The 22,387-nt window shown below is 26.7% G+C and overlaps 1 protein-coding gene across 1 annotated transcript in view; it reads right to left on the bottom strand.

Annotated features, from left to right (window-relative positions):
- Positions 1–22,387, bottom strand: part of dysc (whirlin protein dyschronic) — an 857,123-nt gene that overhangs the window by 210,341 nt on the left and 624,395 nt on the right. Inside the window, exons 16-18 of the mRNA XM_075357689.1 lie at positions 18,984–19,018; positions 14,245–14,349; positions 7,632–7,646 (exon numbers count right to left, since the gene is read on the bottom strand). Of these exons, the coding sequence (XP_075213804.1) occupies positions 7,632–7,646; positions 14,245–14,349; positions 18,984–19,018 (155 nt within the window). The remainder of the gene's footprint in view (positions 1–7,631; positions 7,647–14,244; positions 14,350–18,983; positions 19,019–22,387) is intronic.

Raw genomic sequence — 22,387 nt, 5'->3', positions numbered from 1 at the left:
GGCCTTTAACGTAGCCCAAATACACTGTATTTGTATATTAACATTCATTTTACAGACCGGTCTGCTACTCTGTACTTTGTGGAGGACACTTTCTCTCCTTTGGCGTTGTGCCAGAAATTCAAACACAGAATAACTTATAAACAGCTACATACATATATGTATGTATTCTCATACATACATGTATAAACATGCACATGGTGATCTGGTGCAGCAGGCTGCACTCTCAACACTGTTTGTGTGCATGAGCTACATTTATGCCACCTGTTTTACTACGTCACCATTATGTTTCGCAATATAAATTAATTACTATATGCGAGCATGTACCATGAATTAAGATTTATTAAGTAAACCATAAGATTTTTTTTTAATAATATTACATTTACATGTTTAATATTTTTAAAATTCAGAATGCGAATAAAATATCGTTCATCCAACTTTTATATGTACAGTAAAAAATGAATTGTTCTTTCAAAGAGAAACTTTTTTACTTAAGAAATTGTTTCAATGAAGATAATTCGAGGATTAAATCATAATTTTAAGAAAGGAGAGTTTTTATATCGTAAAAAATGAGTTAGTATTAAACATAAACTTAAGAATTATAAAGAAGTCGTTGTGAATGTTTTAAGTATATTAGACTGTATGTAACTAAATGAGCAAGTATTTATCTATTTAGTAAGTTTTTATTCACACGTGGACTTCTGGAGGTCAGTACTTAATTATTTTTACTGTACTTAATTATCACAACTTAATTTTTTCAGTAACTTTTACAGTTAATTATCAACCGTATCAATTCATTTGAACAAACCTAATTCATGAACGATATATAATTAATAATCTCTCCAAATAATCCTAATGTACGACAAAGATTAAACAGTTTTATCATTCGTCAGATTGCTATATAATTCAAGGGATAAGCGACAGTTTTATAGAAGACTGAACCTTTTCTATGGCGGGTCTCATGAAACACCCTTTTTACACCATATATTGATCGAAACAGAATCATTAGTTAAAAATTCTCTTAACGCATCCTGCGTACAGATCTTGATCTCTCAAGTAATTTAGGACACATGAGCATCTTTTATTTGGAGAAACCTTAAAGCTTTACTTTGGATGGGTTATTAATCAAGTTATGTGGGCCAGCTACGGATAGAAGTCCTGTTTTAACATCTGCTTCTTTTACTTTTAACCTCGATTCCTTTTACTAGGATATTATGTAGCTTTTGATCAGACGACCTCTGGGTTCATTCTGACATAAAGTACTTACATATAGTTCGTTGGTAATTATGAAATTTGATGGGATAGCTCTGAACAAGTGACTATTTTCTATCCGGTGGTCGTATAATAAGTCCAATACGTGGCTAAGATGAAAGTAAGGTAAATCGCATCTTCCAATCCCTAATGATTCATATTAGAAGTAACTAATATAATAAATCGGTTTACGCAAGAAAAGGATGCATGACCGTGTTACTTTATTTGTTCCCATATGTCATAAAATTACAACACATCTAAATTCATCTACCCAACATACAAGAAACACTGGTCAATGTTTCTTTTTCTGTGACAAATTGCGCATACCACACATCCAAAGCTTATGAAGAAGAGAATAAAAGTGTCATTTTTAGGCCTGAAAGACACTCGTACTTCAACAAGATTGTTATACTCGTATGGGACAGATATTCTAATTAATGAAATGAGGGACAAAAATTCACTTAATTTTTTTATTTTCTCTAGTTCCTTTGGTACGAGACGTTTGTTTTGCTTATTCAGCAAAACAAATTTCGCAATTTTTAAATATTCGTAATTTATTTCACCAGTTACATTTATGTTAAAATTATTTTTGGTGTTATCTATTAAATATGTGTATATGTGTATTAAATATGTGTATATTTAATATGACCGTGAGCGTAGAAAAAAACGTTTTATTATATCTACTCATTGGCTCACTCTGTGCCAGAAAACACCCTGCAATATGTAAGTATAGACATCTCAGTGTGTTTACTGGGCTATCGCATGTTTCCAACATCCAGATTAGACAGTTAAAAGTTGCAGGAAAAGAGGTGATTTTCGGTGGATTCCATCCCATGTGGGTATATATGGAAATGAAAAGGCTTGACAACCCTTGCAATCAAAAACCTTGACACAAAAGGCGCACAAATCTTGCTTCAGCAGTTATCAATATTATCTTATCATTTAGCAAACTCTTTATTAACAATAAATTCAGAGTTTCTCCTGTTGTGTAGTAAAAATAAAAGATGGTCTTCGCTGGTAGAGAAAGAAGCTATTATACCTGACAGTCGTAGAAGCGAAAGTGTGGCCATGATCAGGATAACAACTAGCTATGACGGTCTTGGTGCCCATGTACACCAAATAAATAAATATATATATATCCTTCATCTAGATATGTAATTTCTAAGGCGGAAAACAGGGTTATGAATTGGGAGCATTTAGGGAATGAATGTGATTATTTTAAAAATTGTAAAGAACTGTTAGTTGACGAGTACGGAAATTAATGACTTTGTATCAAACTTACAACATTTGTAATACATAAATAACTACTATTATAACTAACTGTACTTAAAATCTGTCTAAACTGTAAGGTTTCATTAACCGTTTCTCATAACTAATAATTTAACCATTGAATTTAAATAATACTAGTGTATTATTTACTTATACTTACAATAACTGGAATCCAATCGGTAATTTTCATTTCAAGTCTTAACCTTAAAATAATTTTGAATTATTTAAAATAACGTTATTCAAATAATCTTATTATAATAATTTGCAGATGCAACAGAGAAAGATAAATGAGAATTAAAGTAAATCGGTCATCGAAGGGTAAAATATATTTTGTTAATATTATTTATTATGAATGTGTATTTTTTAACATCTGTTATACTGTTATAATATAATAATTGATTTCATTAAAGCATTGAAAAAAAATATGTTGTCAAACTTTCTCGAGGTTTGCATAAGACTAAAGTTTAATTTCTTCTCACTTGATAAAAGAAAAAAATAATTTACCTTCTTGTGACTTATGTAGAGAAAAATCATTTGTTTAAATTTTGATAAATCATTAAAAAGTTATAAAAATTATCAACAATTCAAAATATTTCTTAACGAACCCTTAAGATGTAGTTTAAAAAAACTTTTTGTGCGACAATATATTGTGCTATTTTCGTAAAACTTCCTTAATTTAAATTTAGGAAGTTACTTCGTAGAGAAAGGCGTTAAAAGAACACCCGTAGTTTCATTCCGTCTGTGTCAAATAATTTTTTTGAATGTTTTCTAATAATAATTTCGAGTAAAACTTTTTATAGGTCAATTTTCAATATTGGAGGGCGTTTTTTAGTTTTTATGCATGAAATTACTTTTAACAACATTAAATTTTTTAAATTAATTTTATAAACGAAACTCATTCTTTAACGTACTACATATCGTTACTGAACACCTCTTATTAAAAAGTTTTATTAAAATATAACATTTATAGTAGTCTCTAATATAAAGTATTATTAAAATAAAACCTCATTTGTACATATGTTAAGACACGTCTATGAAAAAATGATTTTTATGACTGAGTTGCTTTTTATTTGAACTCAGTGGTTTCAAAATATCGAGTACTAGAAAAACCTGGAAGAATAACTTTTTGACTGGTAACGTAGTTTCAATGTACTATAACAGCTGTAAATTAAAAAGATTTTAATAACAGAAAAAAAATCATTAATCGTGATTTATAAATTTATTATTTCTATAGAAATAGTATCAAATTTTAATAAGGTTAATTATGTATTAAAATAATTATAAAAAGGACTATTATAGATTAAATGAATAAATGAAAATATTGTCAACGTAAACGAATTATTATATAACTGCAAAGTTGTTTTTTATTTTATAAAAAAAAAAAAGTTTTCTTCAATCTTTTGGGATATAAGATGGAAGTTAAATGATCAGAGAGAAAAAACTTGAAGAAATTCTAACATTGGTAAAACGTGTCTGGTATTTTGAATCTTGTATGTATTGAAATATACATTAAGTCGGTTTGCTATAAGAATTTATATTAGACTTTTATGGAAAGCTTAACAAATATTCTTGAATAACCCCTTGTGCTGCCGAGCATATGAATATAAAGTGCTTTGCATTATTAATTTTATACAAATAATTTATCTTGTTTCCACAACACTTTTACTTTTTTAATGGCATCATTAAAAAAAAAAAAATACTTTACATCGTGTAAGTAAAATAAAGGCATATGAATAAAAAGATCTTATTTGCTTTTAAAACGGGCCATAAACATATGAACTATTTATTTAAGTAATTTGTGATATAATAAGATAATTTTTTTATTAAAGAAGTTGCAAAAATATAAAGGCTAAACCAATTTTTGTAACCTGAGAAATATATAGTTATGGCACCATAGATAAGGTGAAAAAAGTTTGAAAAGTTTTATTAAAAAATAATTTTTTAACAATACTAAAATTCTGAGAAATCTGGGTTTCAAGAAAGTAATTAGTCAGTCTATCAAAATAATGTTAATAAAATTCATTGATTTTAGCGATAAATGTATTTGAATAGTATGAACTATGTCAAAACTATATTTTTACTTTATATTTAGTAGCATATCGTGATCAATAACGGCTGATGCCGGTTTACATAAATCTTCTTCACTTCAGGGATTGTGCTAGACTATCTTTTCTACAAATAACTTTCTTTGAAGACGATCAGTAACTCAATAAAATTCGATGTAAATTTCTTGGAAACAGGAGCAACTAATTTTCATGTAGCCTATACCTTTATATAGGCTAAGAGTTCTTTATATAGGCCTGGGAGGAATCTCAGGCCCTTAGTTCTTCCATGACCTTGTTTGTAAATCCAAACATCACCTTCCAGTTAGAATCGGAAGGTAACTGATTGGTAATTGGTGGATATGCCTTCACACACAGTCGTGTGTGAAGGCATATCACTCCCCTTCTTGATGAAGTGCTTCCTTATGCTGTTCCAGTAAGGGTGGGAAGCCAGGGATGGAGGTTTAGTCGGCGCAGGTGTAAATACGCATTTAATCACATCTTGCGAAACCTGTTGCGAGCCCGACACTGCCTAGGCGTCCGTCAATGGGGTTCCTCCATCTCTATATCTTTAAAGCCTATATATCTTTAGGACAATTATGTGATGAAAGAATTTGATATAAATCAATCTCTTTTCTTAAAAAAAAAATAAAAAAACTTTTCACTGGTTACAATTCAATTATTGTAATGCACTGCATGTGTTCTGCATGTTCACTGCATCATATGGAAGGAAATCTTAGTCATCAAAAGATATTTATAATTTTTTATTTACTTTTTATCATAATTTTTTACCTTATCGTGCATAAATATTATTATATTTTTCACTAAAAACACAAAAAAATTTGAAAGTAACACACCACTTATCACTATTACACATTAAAGCATATATTTAAAAAAATCATGCAAAATTGCCATGTTACGCAGTCTAACTTCAGGTCTAAAGTTAAACTATATAACACGGCAATATTGCGTGCTTTTTGTAAACATATACTTTAATATGTAATATTGTGTTGTGATGTTATGTGTTTTTCTTTGTGTGTGAGAATAATGAAATATGATATGGAAAATTTTTATTCCCTGATAATACTGATTTGATGCGGTGAAACATGTAAGAGAAAATATTTTTATGACAAATTTATGGTAAGATGATAATAAAAATTATACATGTGTTTAGTAAAACAAAAGAAAAAAACTTGTTTTAAAGCTTCTTTCTAGCTTGGTATAATTAGACTCATAAATATAATTTTATTCCAGTAATTTTTTCAGATTCTTTCATAAATTAAATAATCTTTAACTATAAAAATAATGTTTATTATAATCTTTATAATGGTTACCGTTTATTGCTTTATTTTATTTATTTATTTTTTTAATGTTTATAATATTATAACGTTTATTTATTTTTTTATACGTATAAGTGATCTTTTTCTGTGGAAAAAATTCATTTCTGTAAAAACAAATATTTGTTTGTAAATAAGATCAGAAACTAATTAAAATATTTTGATATTTCAGGTATTTTCAATGAAAAATAAAAGAAATCTGCAGGTTGAAACGTTGACCGATATTTTACTATTTTTAAAGTAATTAAACAGAATTTGAAGCAAAGTAAACAAAAGTTCACTTATTTATTTACTATGTAGATGCTTATTTATGCATAAAGTACTAACTTATATGTAACGTAACAGCTAATCGAATTTTAGAATTTTAATTATATGAAATATTAACATCTGAGTAATTGCAATCTATTTATTTAATTTTTAAAAGCTTTAATTCGCTAAAATTGGTTATTGCTTGATTATAATACGTGAATATAATACTGTATACATTACTAGTTTATAAAAACCAATGTTTATTCATTATCTAATATTTACCTGCAGCTTCAAAAAGAGAAAACGTATCTCAAAAAAAAAAGAATATGTTGTATTACATTAATTGTTTATAATAACATATATAAAAGTGTTTATATTGAAATTTTGAGTTTTGAAAGTATTAATTTACAATCATATAAAAAAAAAATGGTTTCTATCATTTTTATAATTTTTTCCGTCTTATCTGTTACTAAACTTTCGTAACTAATCGTCATTGATCTGATTTAAATAAAACCTTTCTTATTGGAAAGCTGAGTTACTAGAAGATATAGAAAAATATATTATAGGTATTAATGGAAAAGCTTTTAGAATGTGTTTTATTACAATTTAAAAGAAAGATAAGTCAATAAAAATACAATTAAAAATGACATTAATGGAACAGAAGTCACTCAAATAACTTATTAATTGTAATCTATTACTAAATGATAAGGTAAGGAAAAGCGAGTAAAATAAACATAGTTAAAAATAAAATTAATGTATAAATATGTATATGTAAAAGAATATACATACAGTAAAGAAAAATTAACATAGCCTACATGAGTAAAATATTATTATAATAGTTTTTTTACGCCTATAAACTGCTTCTCTTTTCCTCTATTCACTTATTTTCTTATTGTCTTATCTAAAGGTTATTTGTTGGTGTTGTGAACTTGTGAATAGAACATATCATTACCTTCAGACAAACTAACTCTAATTAGTCCCTCTTGTAACTTAGGAGCTTTACACGCATCAGTCATAAAAAAAAAAAAACCATTTCTGACTGGGTATAATTCACTATATTCAGTCCTATTTTTATGAGAGTTACCAAAGCAGTTTTTGAATTATTTTATCGTTCTGGAGTTTTATAAAAATATTTTATACACGTTTTTAAAACTGGTTTTACTGTTGGATACAATGAAAGACATGTTGGTAATTTTTAATCGATACCGTCCGCAAAAGAAGCAATTATATTGGAAGATTTTCAAAAACCAGTGCAATAAATTAAGTAAAAAAAAAAAAAAAAAAAAACTAACAAAAGCATAAAATTGTTTTACAATTTAGAAAATTGTTTTACAATATATATATATATTATGAAAAGTTAAATTAAAATTTCGTACAATTGTTTCATAAAGAATATGGGTTATAATTTAAATAATATTTATACATTTATTGTTGTAATTTGTCTGTAACATTTTTACAATATTATAACCACATATTTCATTATAACTTTTAAATTATCTTTCTAAAACAAACAAAAGAGAAAAAGCTGCTGATTGCACGTTATCTTTCTTTAAGAGAAATCTAAATGTTATCGAGGTGAAAGAGGAAATAAGGAAGAGAACAAAAGAACCGTTTCGGGAGAAATGCCAGAAATGGGAATAAATGTAGGGTTATATTAAGCCCGGATTTGTCATGAAACGATAACTATGCTGAATTGTAAAATAAAATTAGCGTAGCTTATTTATGGTTCAAAAAATAATAAAATGTTATTCAAACTAAAATTCTCTTTCAAAATATATCATCTGAAAATGTGAAATTAAATACGATACCCAATAGATTTTCATAAATGTTTGCATGTACTCATATTTACGATTGAGTGTATTCACTAACTTATATGCAGACATTTTCCAGTATATAGCTCGAATTTTACAATATTAGGCAATTTTACAATTTTTATTCAATTATTTCAAATTAAAGAAACCTATTCATATGAAAATCAATTAGATATAAAAATTAAAAAAAAATACCTGATCGGGATGCAAACCTCAAACCTTCAGGTGAAAAATGGATATGCTTCTAATCCACTATGGAGGTCGCAACAAAAAATCTTTATAAGATACTCATTCAGTATAAATCGAAAATTTCAGAAAACAAACTAATACAATTTTCTTTTATATCGTATTTTTTTTTAATATAATTTTTCTAAAATGTTTAATTAAAAAGAGAATGGATCTCAATTTATTATCAATTTTAATTCAATAAGTTAGACTAAACTATTGAAAATTATACACAACACATATGTACAAAAATACTGCTATTTGCTCATGATAACCCTCTTGCAGAATAACTATGATTTTCCAGTTTTGAGGTAAAAGGTACTAATTCTTGATTATAGAATACTATGTATGTGTGTATGTATGCACGTGGTGGTTTCTAATTCTAAGTGCCATTAGTTGTATGGCCACAAGTCTCTAACAAAAAAATCGAAGCTATTTTCATGAATAAAAGCATTTTACTACTCTCAAGTTTACTAGTGAAAGCGAGGACAGAAGTAGTTTCCCTTTTGTTCTCTTCCCCGAACTGTATATATCATCGTTGCACATCAGCAACTGATGTGTCAAGCCTCTGATGGGTCGTTCCATGTCTCTGAAATGCAGTTTCTATTTAAACTCTAAACTTGTTTCACTTTGTTCACTCCTGGCACTGATTACATGGCGAACATTCAACCTCCACTTTTTTCGTAATCACAAAACAAATAGTGACTATCGCCTGTTTCATCTCAAAAGATTTACATCTCAAAAGATTTCACAGCCGCAAGAAAGACTAAGACAGATACTGTAAAGCAAACAAATAGATTTACCCTTCTATAATGTGAAATTATGTATTTACTATAATTTAAAGAAATTTTGGCTTCTGTTTAGGTTTAAAAAATTTATCTTAAATCATGAAAACTGATATATGAGTCATAAAGGGAATAAATTTTATTATATTTTTTTGATTATTTTTAGTATGTTGGATGAAGAGTTGGTATTATATTTAAAGGGTATGTATCTTAAAAATACTAGGATAATTTTAGATTTAAAAAAAAAATTTCATGAAAGTATCCTTCCCCTTAAAATATTATTTTTTCTAACTTTTGACAAGTTACTTTTATGAGACGAAAGTAGAAGTATTTTTTAATCTTTATCAATAAGGCAGACAAAAGTGCATTTTAAAATGAAGTTTTTGTTCAATTCTGTAACTAACTTTTGTGATAACTCAAAATTGAATTTATGGGCAATATCTTATGGCTATTACCTTCAAACTGATTTAAGTAATAGTTTTTATTTAGTAACAAAAATATGCAAGGTTATAAAAGTTATAATATTAAACTTAGTCACTAAGAGCTTCATATTAAGTTTGTACTTCATCAACATTTTGCCAGAATTTAAAAATGCTGACTATAAAACAAAAGATTGGCTCATACCTAGTATCCGGTACGTAAATATACTAAAATATTTACATTCGTATATTTTTGAAAAAGTGATTGCGCATTTGACTGTAGGTGGTCGTTTATATATATTGTTTAATACAGGTTTCAGATTAACAGAAGAACTTGAAGTAATCTTCAGTATGTACACGATTAGGTTAATTTCAATTAACGAATCTTCAAAAGCGTATCTACGCAATTACTTGAGATTTTATTTGTTTAAGCTTTAAGGGTCAGTTAAAACACTCTTTACTTTATTGTCCTTATAACATGGAATCCAATAATGCATGTAAAAATGCAATAAACTCAAATTAAATAATCTCTGTTGAAATTGTTTCGAGATGATCCAGCCTTCAATGATACTGTGCAGACAGAAATGTTTTTGTCCTGTCAACTGCGGCCGAGTGGCAACATATTGTTGAAAACAAGCATAACTAATGGATCTCCGTAACGACTTATATCGTAATTAAGGCCCGCATTACTATTTATGCAAATTTAAACTTATATACCCATTTTTTTATCGTATAAAAAATCTTTATGATCTTCCTTTGTAAATAATGCAATATCAACCATATTTTCAAAATTTTACTAAGAAATGGATCTTTTAAATACAACAAAAAAGTTATATGAAGAATAATACCCATGATTATTTTTTGGTACTTAAAAGCAATGCGCAGCGAATTTCCAAACTCTCCGTTTATGTATTTATAAACAGGTTTATTGTGTGTGTGTGTGTGTGTGTGTGTGTGTGTGTGTGTGTGTGTGTGTGTGTGTGTGTGTGTGTGTGTGTGTGTGTGTGTGTGTGTGTGTGTGACACAGGGAAACTTTCAAGAGATCTATTCCCTCACCCATTTACCTAAACCGACAAGTAACATAGGCCGCTTAAAAAAAGAAAAAATAATTAAAGAAAAAGTTGCTTGAGAAATTGGCGTGTGATCATCAACCTCCTTTTTCTTAATTTGCAATAACATATTATTAACTCTTTCCACCGATATGATGATATTATTCAGTCTTTCTGTAAATATAACGAAGTAATATGTACAGATTAAGTAAAATAATAATTAAAAGTTAATAAAGTTTAATAATTAATTTTATTGAGTTAATATATAAATAAGTAATAAGAAATTTTAATTATAAAACATTCATATTATGAAAGCATGGAAACGTTGATTGTTTTTTCATAACGCCCACTGAATATATATAAAAATATTTTGTCTCATTAAACAACTGGCTAGAAGAAGACGATAAATATTTACAGATAATGGATGGTCGCTCATTGGCGACTAGTACTGGCCAATCCTAAACTATTTCACAGGGGAAAATACGAAGTAAACTACTTCAAGTGGTCAGTAAATAGTCATATCGGAAATAAAAACGCTGATTTGTAGTCAATAATACAGTATATAAACAATACTCAGTGTTTAATTTTTTATGAAAAGAAATTTTTGATTATAAAATTAAATCATCTTGTTACATTTTTGCTTTTAATTAAATAAATTAAATGTTATGTAATTTAATTTAATATTGTTTATAGGTTTTCATCGACATAACCGATGTTTTTTAACGTATTTGCAATTTGTTTTGAATAAAATGCAAACAGTAATAAAAAAGTAATAGTAAATAAATAAATCCATAATCCGTAGCTGTAAAGATGAAAAATTTCTATTTGTTTGTTTACTTTAAAAACAATCACGAAGTATAAAAGTTATCCTGCTAAAATCACTTATGTAAAATGTACATTAGTATTTTAGTCAACAAACAAACGAGTTGAATTGTATTGTAAGCCAACAGGAAATGATTTACATACTGACCAGAAAGCGACCCAGTTAGTTCAATTCACTATTTCAACTATTACAAGAAAAAGAACGAGTAAAACAAAAACAATGATAAATGAATACATAAAAAATAATTATTCCGTAATCAGAATTATAATGTAATGTATTTTCTTTGGTTGTCAAATGGATAAAGGTGATTGATTGATTTGAGTGATATTCCGGAAGTCTCCAGAAATCTAGCACAGCTTTGTTGATTCTAGTCCATTTGCCCTGGATCCCATGTTATATAATGATTCCCTACATGTTTTATTAAATTCTTCATTTAACAAATTTAAAGTTAATGTGTGTATATATATATATATATATATATATATATATATATATATATATTTATTTATTTATTCTATTACAAAATACTGTATAAAGTTATTAGAAAAAGGTCGTTATTTCATTATCTCTAATACAGTACGCAAAACCATAAAAACTAGTGGTTATTATTAATCAAAATAATAAACTAAGGAAAAATAATATTTTGTAATAACTATCAAGTAATTAATGCAAATAAATATAAGTCTTAGTTTTTGTTGAAATAAATAAAAACTATTTATTAAATTTTAAAACGTTTTCAAAAATATAATTTTTACAAGTGATCAGAAAGTTGAATCGGGTGAAGCTGAATAAAACTGAATCGGATGTAAGAAAAAAAGCTTGACCTTTATCATGAAGATGTACTTTAGACAACTTGTTTTACTTGCAATTTTCCGATTTAAAAAAATATTCCTATTTACGTATAATGACCTTTTTTTTTAGCGACAATCGCTCGCGCATTCTTTCTCGAATATAACCTTCTAGCGTATGAAATTCTTTTTCGTCAATTGATAATCATCAGTTTGATAAAATCATTTACGTAAACATTTAGTCTGTAACAATATATACGAGTATATGTTATAAATGATAATTTTGCTGTACGCTTATAAAATTTATTATTAAAAAAAAAAATATCAGTAACGTAAAAGCTTTTTAACAATATAATATCTAAATATCACGAGATAACTCCAAATATTTTATTAGAAGAACAAAAGTCAATTCCTATTCAGATTAAAATTTTTAAGAGAAAAACCAACGAATACGCAATAACAATAGAAGGATTATTTGGTATAGCTTTAGATTTTCACATTACATTCATCTTCCTATTCGCTAAAAGTACGCTATTTGAGTTAAATTATAATAGTTTAGTTATATAATTGTGTATTACAAACTAAGTTAAATTAATTTCACTGCCACAATCTTCATTAATATAATTTAACAGCTAATTGATAATTAAGTACAACGTAATTTTTAATCTAGTAGTTAAAAGATAATAATTTTCTTATCCGACAAAAAAGAGTTCACGTAATTTATAAAAAAGGATATAAAGTTAAAAAAGCATACCTTCTTTTCAAAAAAAAAATCCTATAGATAATAAAATAAAATTTTATATATATATATATATATATATATATATATATATATATATATATATTTATTTATTTATATATAAAATTGGTAAATTTAAACTATAAAATATATACATAGAGACGTTAAGGCTGTCGGCCGTGGTTAACTTGTTCAACGATAAGTCCTTCACACAACTCGTTTTGCCTGCAGTTTTCCGATTTAAAAAAAAAACGATTCCTATTTACGTATAATGACCCCTTTTTAGCGACAATCGCTCGCGCAATCTTTCTCGAATACAACTTTCTAGCATATGAAATTTTTTTTATATATTATTTTTGATAAAATCATTTACGTAGACGATTAGTCTGCTACGAACACAGACATGTGTTCGTTATGTGTGTGTTATATTTTATAACATATATATATATATATATATGTTATAAATGATTATAGAAAACTCATTAATGAATATGAGAGAATGTACTTATATGCATTGCAATTAAAACCAGTGATGAGTCATTACAGTATACGAGATGAATTTTATTGCACGTTTTTCAATTCCATTGTTTAGTCTGGGACATAAAATTTAGATTATTTATTAAATAAAAATTATTAGTTCTTAAATAAAAATAAAAAATAAAGTGGTACGGAGATGCTATGTTACGTTTTTTGCAATTCAAGTTTTCAATTTCAATTGTAAATACATATAACTTATCTTTCATTAAAGTTTTAATTGGTAAATTCCACTTTTAACTGTCAATTTTATTGTTTAAATTATTAAATAGATTAATGTGTCTGCTAGAATTTTTATTTTCTTACTGTAATTTTTATATTACTGTAATTGTAGTCATAATTATTATTAAATTAAGACATTATTTACCCACCTGTTACTTAAGGGTAAGTTCTTACTGAACTTATAATTTGCGTTCATGAAATGAAATAGCGTAAAATCAATTTGTGTTTTCACTCTGGTTTCTATTATAACCGATTTTCGTTTAATAATTAAATTGTATGTGAATTAATAGATCTTTTTAAATAATTTTAGTTTTATGTTAATTAAATTTTATTAACGTTTATAACAATTTAATTCATAAAATATTTGGAGTAAAGGTAATAGCCCCTATCAAGCAACATTCATATTCTACAGTTGTTTTCCGTGATCTCTACGTATAATTCTAGCGTAAATTTGTAACATATTTCTGAAAAAAAATTGTATAGTTACTTATACGTAAAATATTTAATGCAGGAAAAACATGTTTAGTAAATTACACGACTTCTGTAAACATTTTTTTTTCAACAATGATCCTTAATAAAAATATAAACAGATAAATAAGATTAGTATATAATTAAACATATTTTGATGTTCAATTAGTGAACCTTTGAGTAATAAAATAAAATTACACATCAATGTATATAATTAAGTAGGCTTTCAGACTTACCATATTTGCTTCATCGTATGAAGACTGATTTAATTGTGTAACGCTCCCCGCGAGGCTAGAATGTCTTCTTCTATTAAGATCACCTTCCCCATCATCGCCATATTCCTACACAATTTAACTCGATAAATATTCAAGAAGGATTATAGAGGTGATATGTATATAATAGTACATAGTATCTTTAATAAAATAAAGAAGTTAACAGTTTAAAAGTTAAAGTATTGCGTGCATAATAAACTATTTTTGGATAAACGTATAATTATTTAGATACATATACATGTATTTACAATTAAATGAAATAAATTTATTTGTTAAAAGCTGTCACTACATCTATTATTTTCTTATATTTAATCAAATGAACAACGACAAAAGAAAATACATAAATTTTAAGATATAGTAATTTTTCAAAAAAATGTGTTTCGATGTTATGAACTAGAATTTTTTGTTAATAATAAAATATTAAATGAGAAAATCCTATAAAAATAAACATAGTGTGTTCACACTATGTCTATTTTTGTAGGATTTTCTCATTAAAACTCATATCAAAATAACTTATTAACTGTCGTAGATTTATGTCTCTACTAATGAGTTTTACTTTACTTGATAATAAGGATAAAAATTGTTCCTTAATTACAAGTTTGGTTAAACTGCAGATAAAAAAGAGAACCCCTTTTTGATTATTTTTAATAAAACTAAATTCAACTTTATACCTGAGAGAAAATTTAAAACTTAATTTTTTTTAGACAAAGCGAAAAAATCTTCCACTCAATTTTTATTACAATCCTCTGCAGTATAAAAACATAATTAACAATTTTTTTTAGATAAACAAAAGAAGGATGTTACTTGATACGTTGTTACTTCTTTCAAGTAAAGGTTTTATGCAGAACGGATGAATTTAACCGTAAAATTACATTTTTTAGTAATTTTTTTTTTTCTGGAAAAGATTCTTAAATTAGACGTCAAGTCATATTCAATGCGCATTTATATACTAACAGCTAATAAGCTTAATTTATATTTCGCATGGATTAATTTATGCAGATTAAATAAAATATAATTTACGTTTTTACAGTTTTATAATAAATTTGTTACATATTTAGAAAAAGTTAATATGATATCTTAAAAAAAAAATCGGATGCATTGAAAAATGCCCATTTAAATTATTATCCAGTTAATGTTTCATGTTTTTTATTTTTCGTCTGTAATCTCCCCGTCTCCCGGAGACGGATCCGCAATTACGCATAAACTCAGATCCGAGGGGTCTTTATGTTCATATTAATCTTTATATTTCATAATCCGTTAACTTGTTAAAATGTCGATTCTTTCTCATTTAGACGAGATTGTAATAATCCGTATATACACATTTGTGATTTTTGGAAACGCCGAATTTATTTCTATGGAATGATTTTCTTTTTACGTACTCAACATATCTTATTTGAAGGTGTTTAGTAATTTGTCGATGTGCTTGCTACCTTTAAGTAAACTGTTTAAGTAGTTTGGTTTCTGTTTGAGAATTTTTGCTTTCTTTGTATGTTGAATTCGAAAATTGTTTATATAACCTGATTTTTATTTTACTACTTTTTGTAAGTTTTTAATCTTGAAAACTTTTGTAAAGAATTTTTAGGCGTTTTTATAATTTAAATTTTACTCGAATTGAATCAGTGTAAAATGAGGAAAACTTTAGGCGTCTTTGAACCAATTACTTTTCCAGTTACCGGGCAGTTTTATAGATTAGTAATAACTATTTAAAACAACAGAATACGGAAATGTATGTAGACAGTAAATCTTAAAAAATTAACCTCTATTACGACGGGACAAAAATAATAATTAAAAATAAATATAAATTTTTATCTTTACAACAGCTAACATTTTAACTTGATGGAGGAAAAAGTACTGTAACAATTACATAAAAAATTACGGAACTGTTATTTTACATCATTGCTCGGAAAAAGAGATGACAACAATTCATTTTCATGGGAAAGTTACTTATATGCCTTATGTGGTTCTACTATGTGGTCCACTATAAATATGGTTCAACAAAATATTGAACCACATTTTTAGTCTCCAACATTACGGTAGAATTACTGGTTGTTTTTTATTACTAAACAAATTTTTTTGTTAGCTTATCAGAACAAAAATTAAATGTTTTTAAGGTAAGTTACTTTTAGAATTAATGATTAAAAATCATTTTAGATTTTTTGTGCTTTAAAATGCACGTAAAGTCGAGTTTTGTAAGTACTTATTTTTTTGGCTTTACTTCAGTTTTTTGGAGCATATTTTTACAGGCTTAATTAAAAAAGATCGTGAAGTAAAGTAACATTAGGCCCCAAGACTGCAAATGACAATTTTCTGTAATTACAATATAATACTAATTTTTTACTAGTACAATAATGAAGTACCTACAAAGTATTTAATTTTTACAAAAAATTAACTATATAATTATTAAAAATTCTGTTATAATATTTGGATATGTGTGTATATAATTATTAAATAATAGCTAGTATTAGTACTTAGTTAATTTTATAACTTACTATTAGTTTACTTAGAATTATTTATAAAGTTTTTCTATTTTTCGTAGTCATATTTTCTGAACAGAGCTACCAATAAAATATTGGAGAAAAATTGTCTTTTGCATTTATCATTAATAAAATGATTAAATGCTTAAAAGCTGAAATTGAAACATTTGAAACCAATTGTTGAGATAATTTTAAAAAGTAGACATTTTATTCAAGAAAAGACTAACTCAAAAAACATTGTAAATAAAACAGGTTTATTATTAATGCTTAAAAAAGCGTAACTTTATTTTAATTAGTGTGATCAAAGCCATGCGCTATAGCTTAGACATATAGCATAAAAAAATTAAAAGCAATATATCAAGCAAAAAAAAAAAGAAGAAAATTCTTCGTATATGTATGTATATATTATTAGCATCATTATCTCTAGCAGTACAGGTAAATGTCTTATATAAATAAAAGAAACTATTTTAATTTTCAATAAATTAATAAATTATTCAAATATTCTTATTATTGTTATTTATTTTATAAATAACATTTTTTATAAATAAATCAACACTAAAGAAAATTAAATTTTAAAAATGTAAGTTATTATTCGTTGGTGCTTTAATGAAATTCCTATATAAATCATATTGTACAAATACTTTAAAGTATTGTGTATTAACTACGACTAAGCAATGTGTCAATGAGAGATTAATATTATTGCCCATCAACCTTTTACAGCTGTACTATGATGCACTAATAATCTACTTCCAAGTGCACTTAAACGTATAGTTAGTAATTAATTTTAATGACTCCTTGCTTTTCCGTCATTAGAGTTCAAATAACAGATCTCTCACAAGATTGATCAATTTGTCACGGGATAAAACCAATTACTGAAGTTGGATATATATAAAGCTTTTAGGGAACGTATCTAGTAATAACTATGTTACACGACGATGTTGAATCCGGTTGATATTATCTAATTTATTAAAATTGGGCTGAAAACCTGTTTCCAGTCCCTCTGAGCGTTTTATTGGACGTAACGGACTGATTTCTTTTTTTATTCGGCTCGAAGTTACCCACAGATACGTCATCAAGCGTTATCAGATCCCAAACTTGAGTCTTCTCTGAAAAATTATTAAAAAATCATCATCTATTCCTTAACTGAGGAAATTTCCAAGATCATTACTTACAAAAAATTCATTATGAAGGTCCGTCCTTGGTGACATATCTGCGGGTATTCCGAGCAAAAAAAAAATCACCTCGATCAGTCCTGGACGCACTGAAAATAGGTTTTGAGCACACATTTTACCTGTTGTAGGAAATGAAAGAGAAAAACCAAGGGGTTGGGGCTGAGACGTGTTGCAAACGGAACAGGTTTTTAGCCGATTTTTTATAATACATATTACTTTGTAACATTAACCCTGCGGAGCAACTAGTACTAATAATATTTCTACCCCCTAATTAAAATGAAAGTAAGCGTAAACAACGAAAACTTGCTCCCATTGGATGTGAAATTCTAAACTTGTTTTTTAGCGAGACCCATTGGAACAATGTAATAATAAATAACTATGGTGTTATGAATATAAACTGATAATTATTAATTATGCAGTCCAAGATATAAATTAATAGAGGTTTATTAATGTCCTCTAACTCAGCGTTATTAGATTACGTTGACTAAATCTTACTCTCAGTTTAATTGAATTTTATTGAAATTTCTATCGTTAATTACGTATTAAATAAAGTAAAGTAATATATTTTCATCTTATAAATAGAGATACCCGTTATTGAAGATAATTCTTAGTAATGAAAAACTAATAATAATAATAATAATAAATCCGATGAAAAATATGCTTATCATATTAATAATAAGAATAATACGAGTAATAAGTAGCATCAGTTAGCATCATTTTTTATACAAATAGCTCGACAATAACCACTCTCCATTCAGTGGCCAGAAAAAAGTTGAAAAAACTGTGTTAAAACTAACATCTATGTTAAATTTTTAATTTAGTATATTTTTATATAATTTTAATTTTATTTTAAAATAATTTTATATTTTATAGTGGTGTTACCTCTAGTTTAAACTAAGCTAATTCGAATAGTATATAATTAAGACAGCCATATAAGTAACTACTAATAATTAAGATAACTAGGGATTGATCAACCCTTTCACGTATTCAGTGAAAGAAGAGTCATACAGGCTTTAAGTAATTTTTACGCAATATTTAATATTTTAAATATCATTACAAAAATAGGAGATTCCACAATGTTCCCAAAACTTCCTGTAACAATTAATACAATATTTAAATTAATTAAACTTCAAATTAAGACCAAATGTTAATTAGTATTGGTAATATATTCCAAGAATCACGATGTATCAACTCCATTACATTAGATGCAGAGAAGACTGATGGCCTGTCTTCTACAATTTCTCTAAGGTTAATAATCCAATGATACATGTATGGTAAAACTGGTCATGATGTATGTAAGTTATAATATTCAGAGTTTTCTTAAAAAAATAATGTTTTTATACAAATATTTAATAATAATATAATTATAATACAATCTTATTTTCTTAATCATCAACCAGTATAAAGATTTATTAAATAAAGTAGTTTAAGGGCATAACCAAAATAATTTTCCAAAATTAGTAAAAAATGACTTTCGTTAATCTCTAACAAGAAAACCTATTTCAAAATTATATAAATAAAAATAATTTTTAATATAACTGCAACATTACTTTACATACAAATATTCTTGGTAAATAATTCTAATGAGTGTAAAATAAATATTACTGAAAACATATTACTAAATTACATATTTAATAAAATAGATTTAATTATATATTTTTTTCATAATAATAAAATCATAAAGGTTAATAAGTCACTTTACCAAAAGGATTTGCTAAAATAAAAGAAATATATACGCATTTATGAGCATCGTCATAATATCTTATTAAGTTGAATGAAAAATATTAATCCAAACATCTCTACCTAACAACCGCTAAGAGGTTACTGCAAGTGACAGGCCAATATACAGAATGGAGTAAATTTCAAACTTTCCACTAAAGCTACTATAAACTTCAACGTACATCCACTTTCACAAATATTTGGTGTGAATTATACGTAATTAATCAGGAGCTATACCTAAGAATAAAATAAAAACGTTATTTTTCTTTTTTCAATATTTTTTAATTTGAAATTATCAAATTATTCAATTGTTAAAGAAGCAAAATTGAGTAAAGCTTCTAAATAAACGATATAATTAGATAAACGTACTGGAATAATTATCAACTAAATTTCGGATTGAATACAGAATAACTCAGGGGATCGCACCGCGCTTTCAGTATATATATATATATATATAAGTATTTTTTTTTATAAGTATTTATAAAAAAAGTAATAAAAATTATTTGGTGAAATAATAAAAATTACGTTTAAATTAATTCATCTTATAAAGTTACTGGGAAACAGATAAACGGACCAGACACGTGCAGTACAGATAACGTATATTATTCAAGAGAACCAGGATAAAAAATGAGTGTAAGCCTTGTGTAATATTAAAAAAATATATAGTTAAACAATTCAATCATTGTTGTTAACTTTAGCTCTTTAGCTAGTTGAAACCAAATTTTTTCAACATTAAAAACCAAAAATTGGATAGATACGAGTATTTTAATTAATGTACTATGCATCTAAAATAAGGAGGACGGTAAATATAAACAATCATTTAAATTCCGATAAATTGTGTACTTCATATGTTAGTAATCAAATGAAAGGAATATTTTATTTTACTAAGAGGTTCTTTATACTTACAGTGCCACATTTCAAGAATTTTATTTATCAATAGATTAAAATTAATTTTTTTTTGTTTTTGAAAAGTAATATTATTTTGGTAAAACAAATATATTTTTTATAGAAAAATGCATATCTTTACAATTAATTTCACATTACAGCGTTCATTAGTCTTTGATATGTACATTTTTAGCAATTTTTAATCAGCTAAATATATTTTTAAAAAGTTTTACGGTAAAACATATATTAATTCAACGATATCGAAATGTAAAATTAATAATTTCAAAAAAAATTCAAAAAACAAAACTTTTGAGCGTGTATGAAAAACTATTCAGTGGACATCGTAATGAGTATCTCATAGTAGTAGAAAAATAATCATAACTATAACCTGTAATACCAACATTCATGAGGAAGATATATTATATGGATGTATAATTCAAAAATATATTTCTCCTGTTATTTATTACTCTTATTCTTCGGGTTCAGAATACACCAATGAATTTCAGTAAATATCCTTGAATTTTAATTAATGGGCATACTCTTTGCCTAGATCGAGTAATAACACGCTTCATAACAGGCAAATTTTTTAACTTCATTATGTAGTTAAGTATGCTGAAGTGGATGTTTCTTAAATCATGATCCTTGATTAAGATTTCAAGAATCATTTGGTAAATATTTTTTTTTAATGAAATCAAACTTATTTTCTTACAGTTGATCAATATATCAAGAATTTCACCTGTCTTGTATAGACTTTGTACATGTTTGGACATTGTACAGGATGCCTACTCCATAGACAAAATGTCTATCATTTAAATTTTATAAAAATAACATTGTAAAAAGTATTTTACGAAATCAAAGCTTTATTAAATTGAAGCTTGTTCTACTCTTACATTGTATTAGAAATTCATTCAATTGACAAGATAGCCCCCCGTTGTATTTTAATCAAAATAATCGTCTTTCTGTACGTAGTAATAGGTGAGAGATACATAGAAAAAGAGGCGGAGAGTTTATGTTGCATTTGTCGTCCTAGAAAAGGCGTTTGACAGAGTTAGATGGGTTAAATTACTGTTAATTTTTGAAAAGAAAGGAATTGGCTTGAAGAGCTGTATTATAACCAGATAATAAAAGTGAGGGTAGGAGACGAAATGAAAGGAAAAAGAGGGATTGGAAGGCGAGTGAGGTAAGGATGCTCCATGTCACCAACACTATTTAGTATACATGTGAAAGAAATAACTAAATGCTGTTTGAATGGGATCATGGGAATGATCGGGGCAAAAAGGATAGAATGCGTACGTTTTGTTGATGAAATGGCGATACTGGCGGAGAGCCCAAGTAAACTGAATGAAATGCTTAATGACTTAAATGAAGCTTGCAAAAAGTCATGATATGAGGATCAAAAAAAAAAATTAAGAGGTATGGTATTAGGTGGAAAAGAGGAGAGGGTTGAGATTAAGATAAGAAATGAAGTTTTAGAGTGGGGGAAGAAATTTCAGTACTTAGGGAGTTTTATAACTGATGATGACCTGATTTCCGCAGTAGAAATTAACAAGAATATCAAGAAGTAAGCAGACATTTAATAAGAAGGGAAGACTGCTTGTGAAAAGTTAACTTAGTGTTAAGGAGAGATTAATGAAATGTTTTATTTGGAGTGTGATTCTCTACGAACCTGAAATGTGGACGATGAGGAAGACAGTCAGAAAAAGAATTGAACTTCTGAGATGTGGGTGCGGTGCAGAATGATAAATGTCAGATGACAAACAAGACCATGTAACGAATGAAGAAATATTAAGGAGAATCGGAGAGAACAAAAACGTTTAGCAAAATGCTAAACGTGATTGAATATAGGAAAAGGAACTG

Source organism: Lycorma delicatula, chromosome 2, assembly GCF_047948215.1.
Source record: "Lycorma delicatula isolate Av1 chromosome 2, ASM4794821v1, whole genome shotgun sequence".
NCBI classification, from domain to species: Eukaryota; Metazoa; Arthropoda; class Insecta; order Hemiptera; family Fulgoridae; genus Lycorma; species Lycorma delicatula.
Note: the sequence above shows the minus strand (reverse complement) of the source record. Positions and strands in the feature narration are given on the sequence as shown.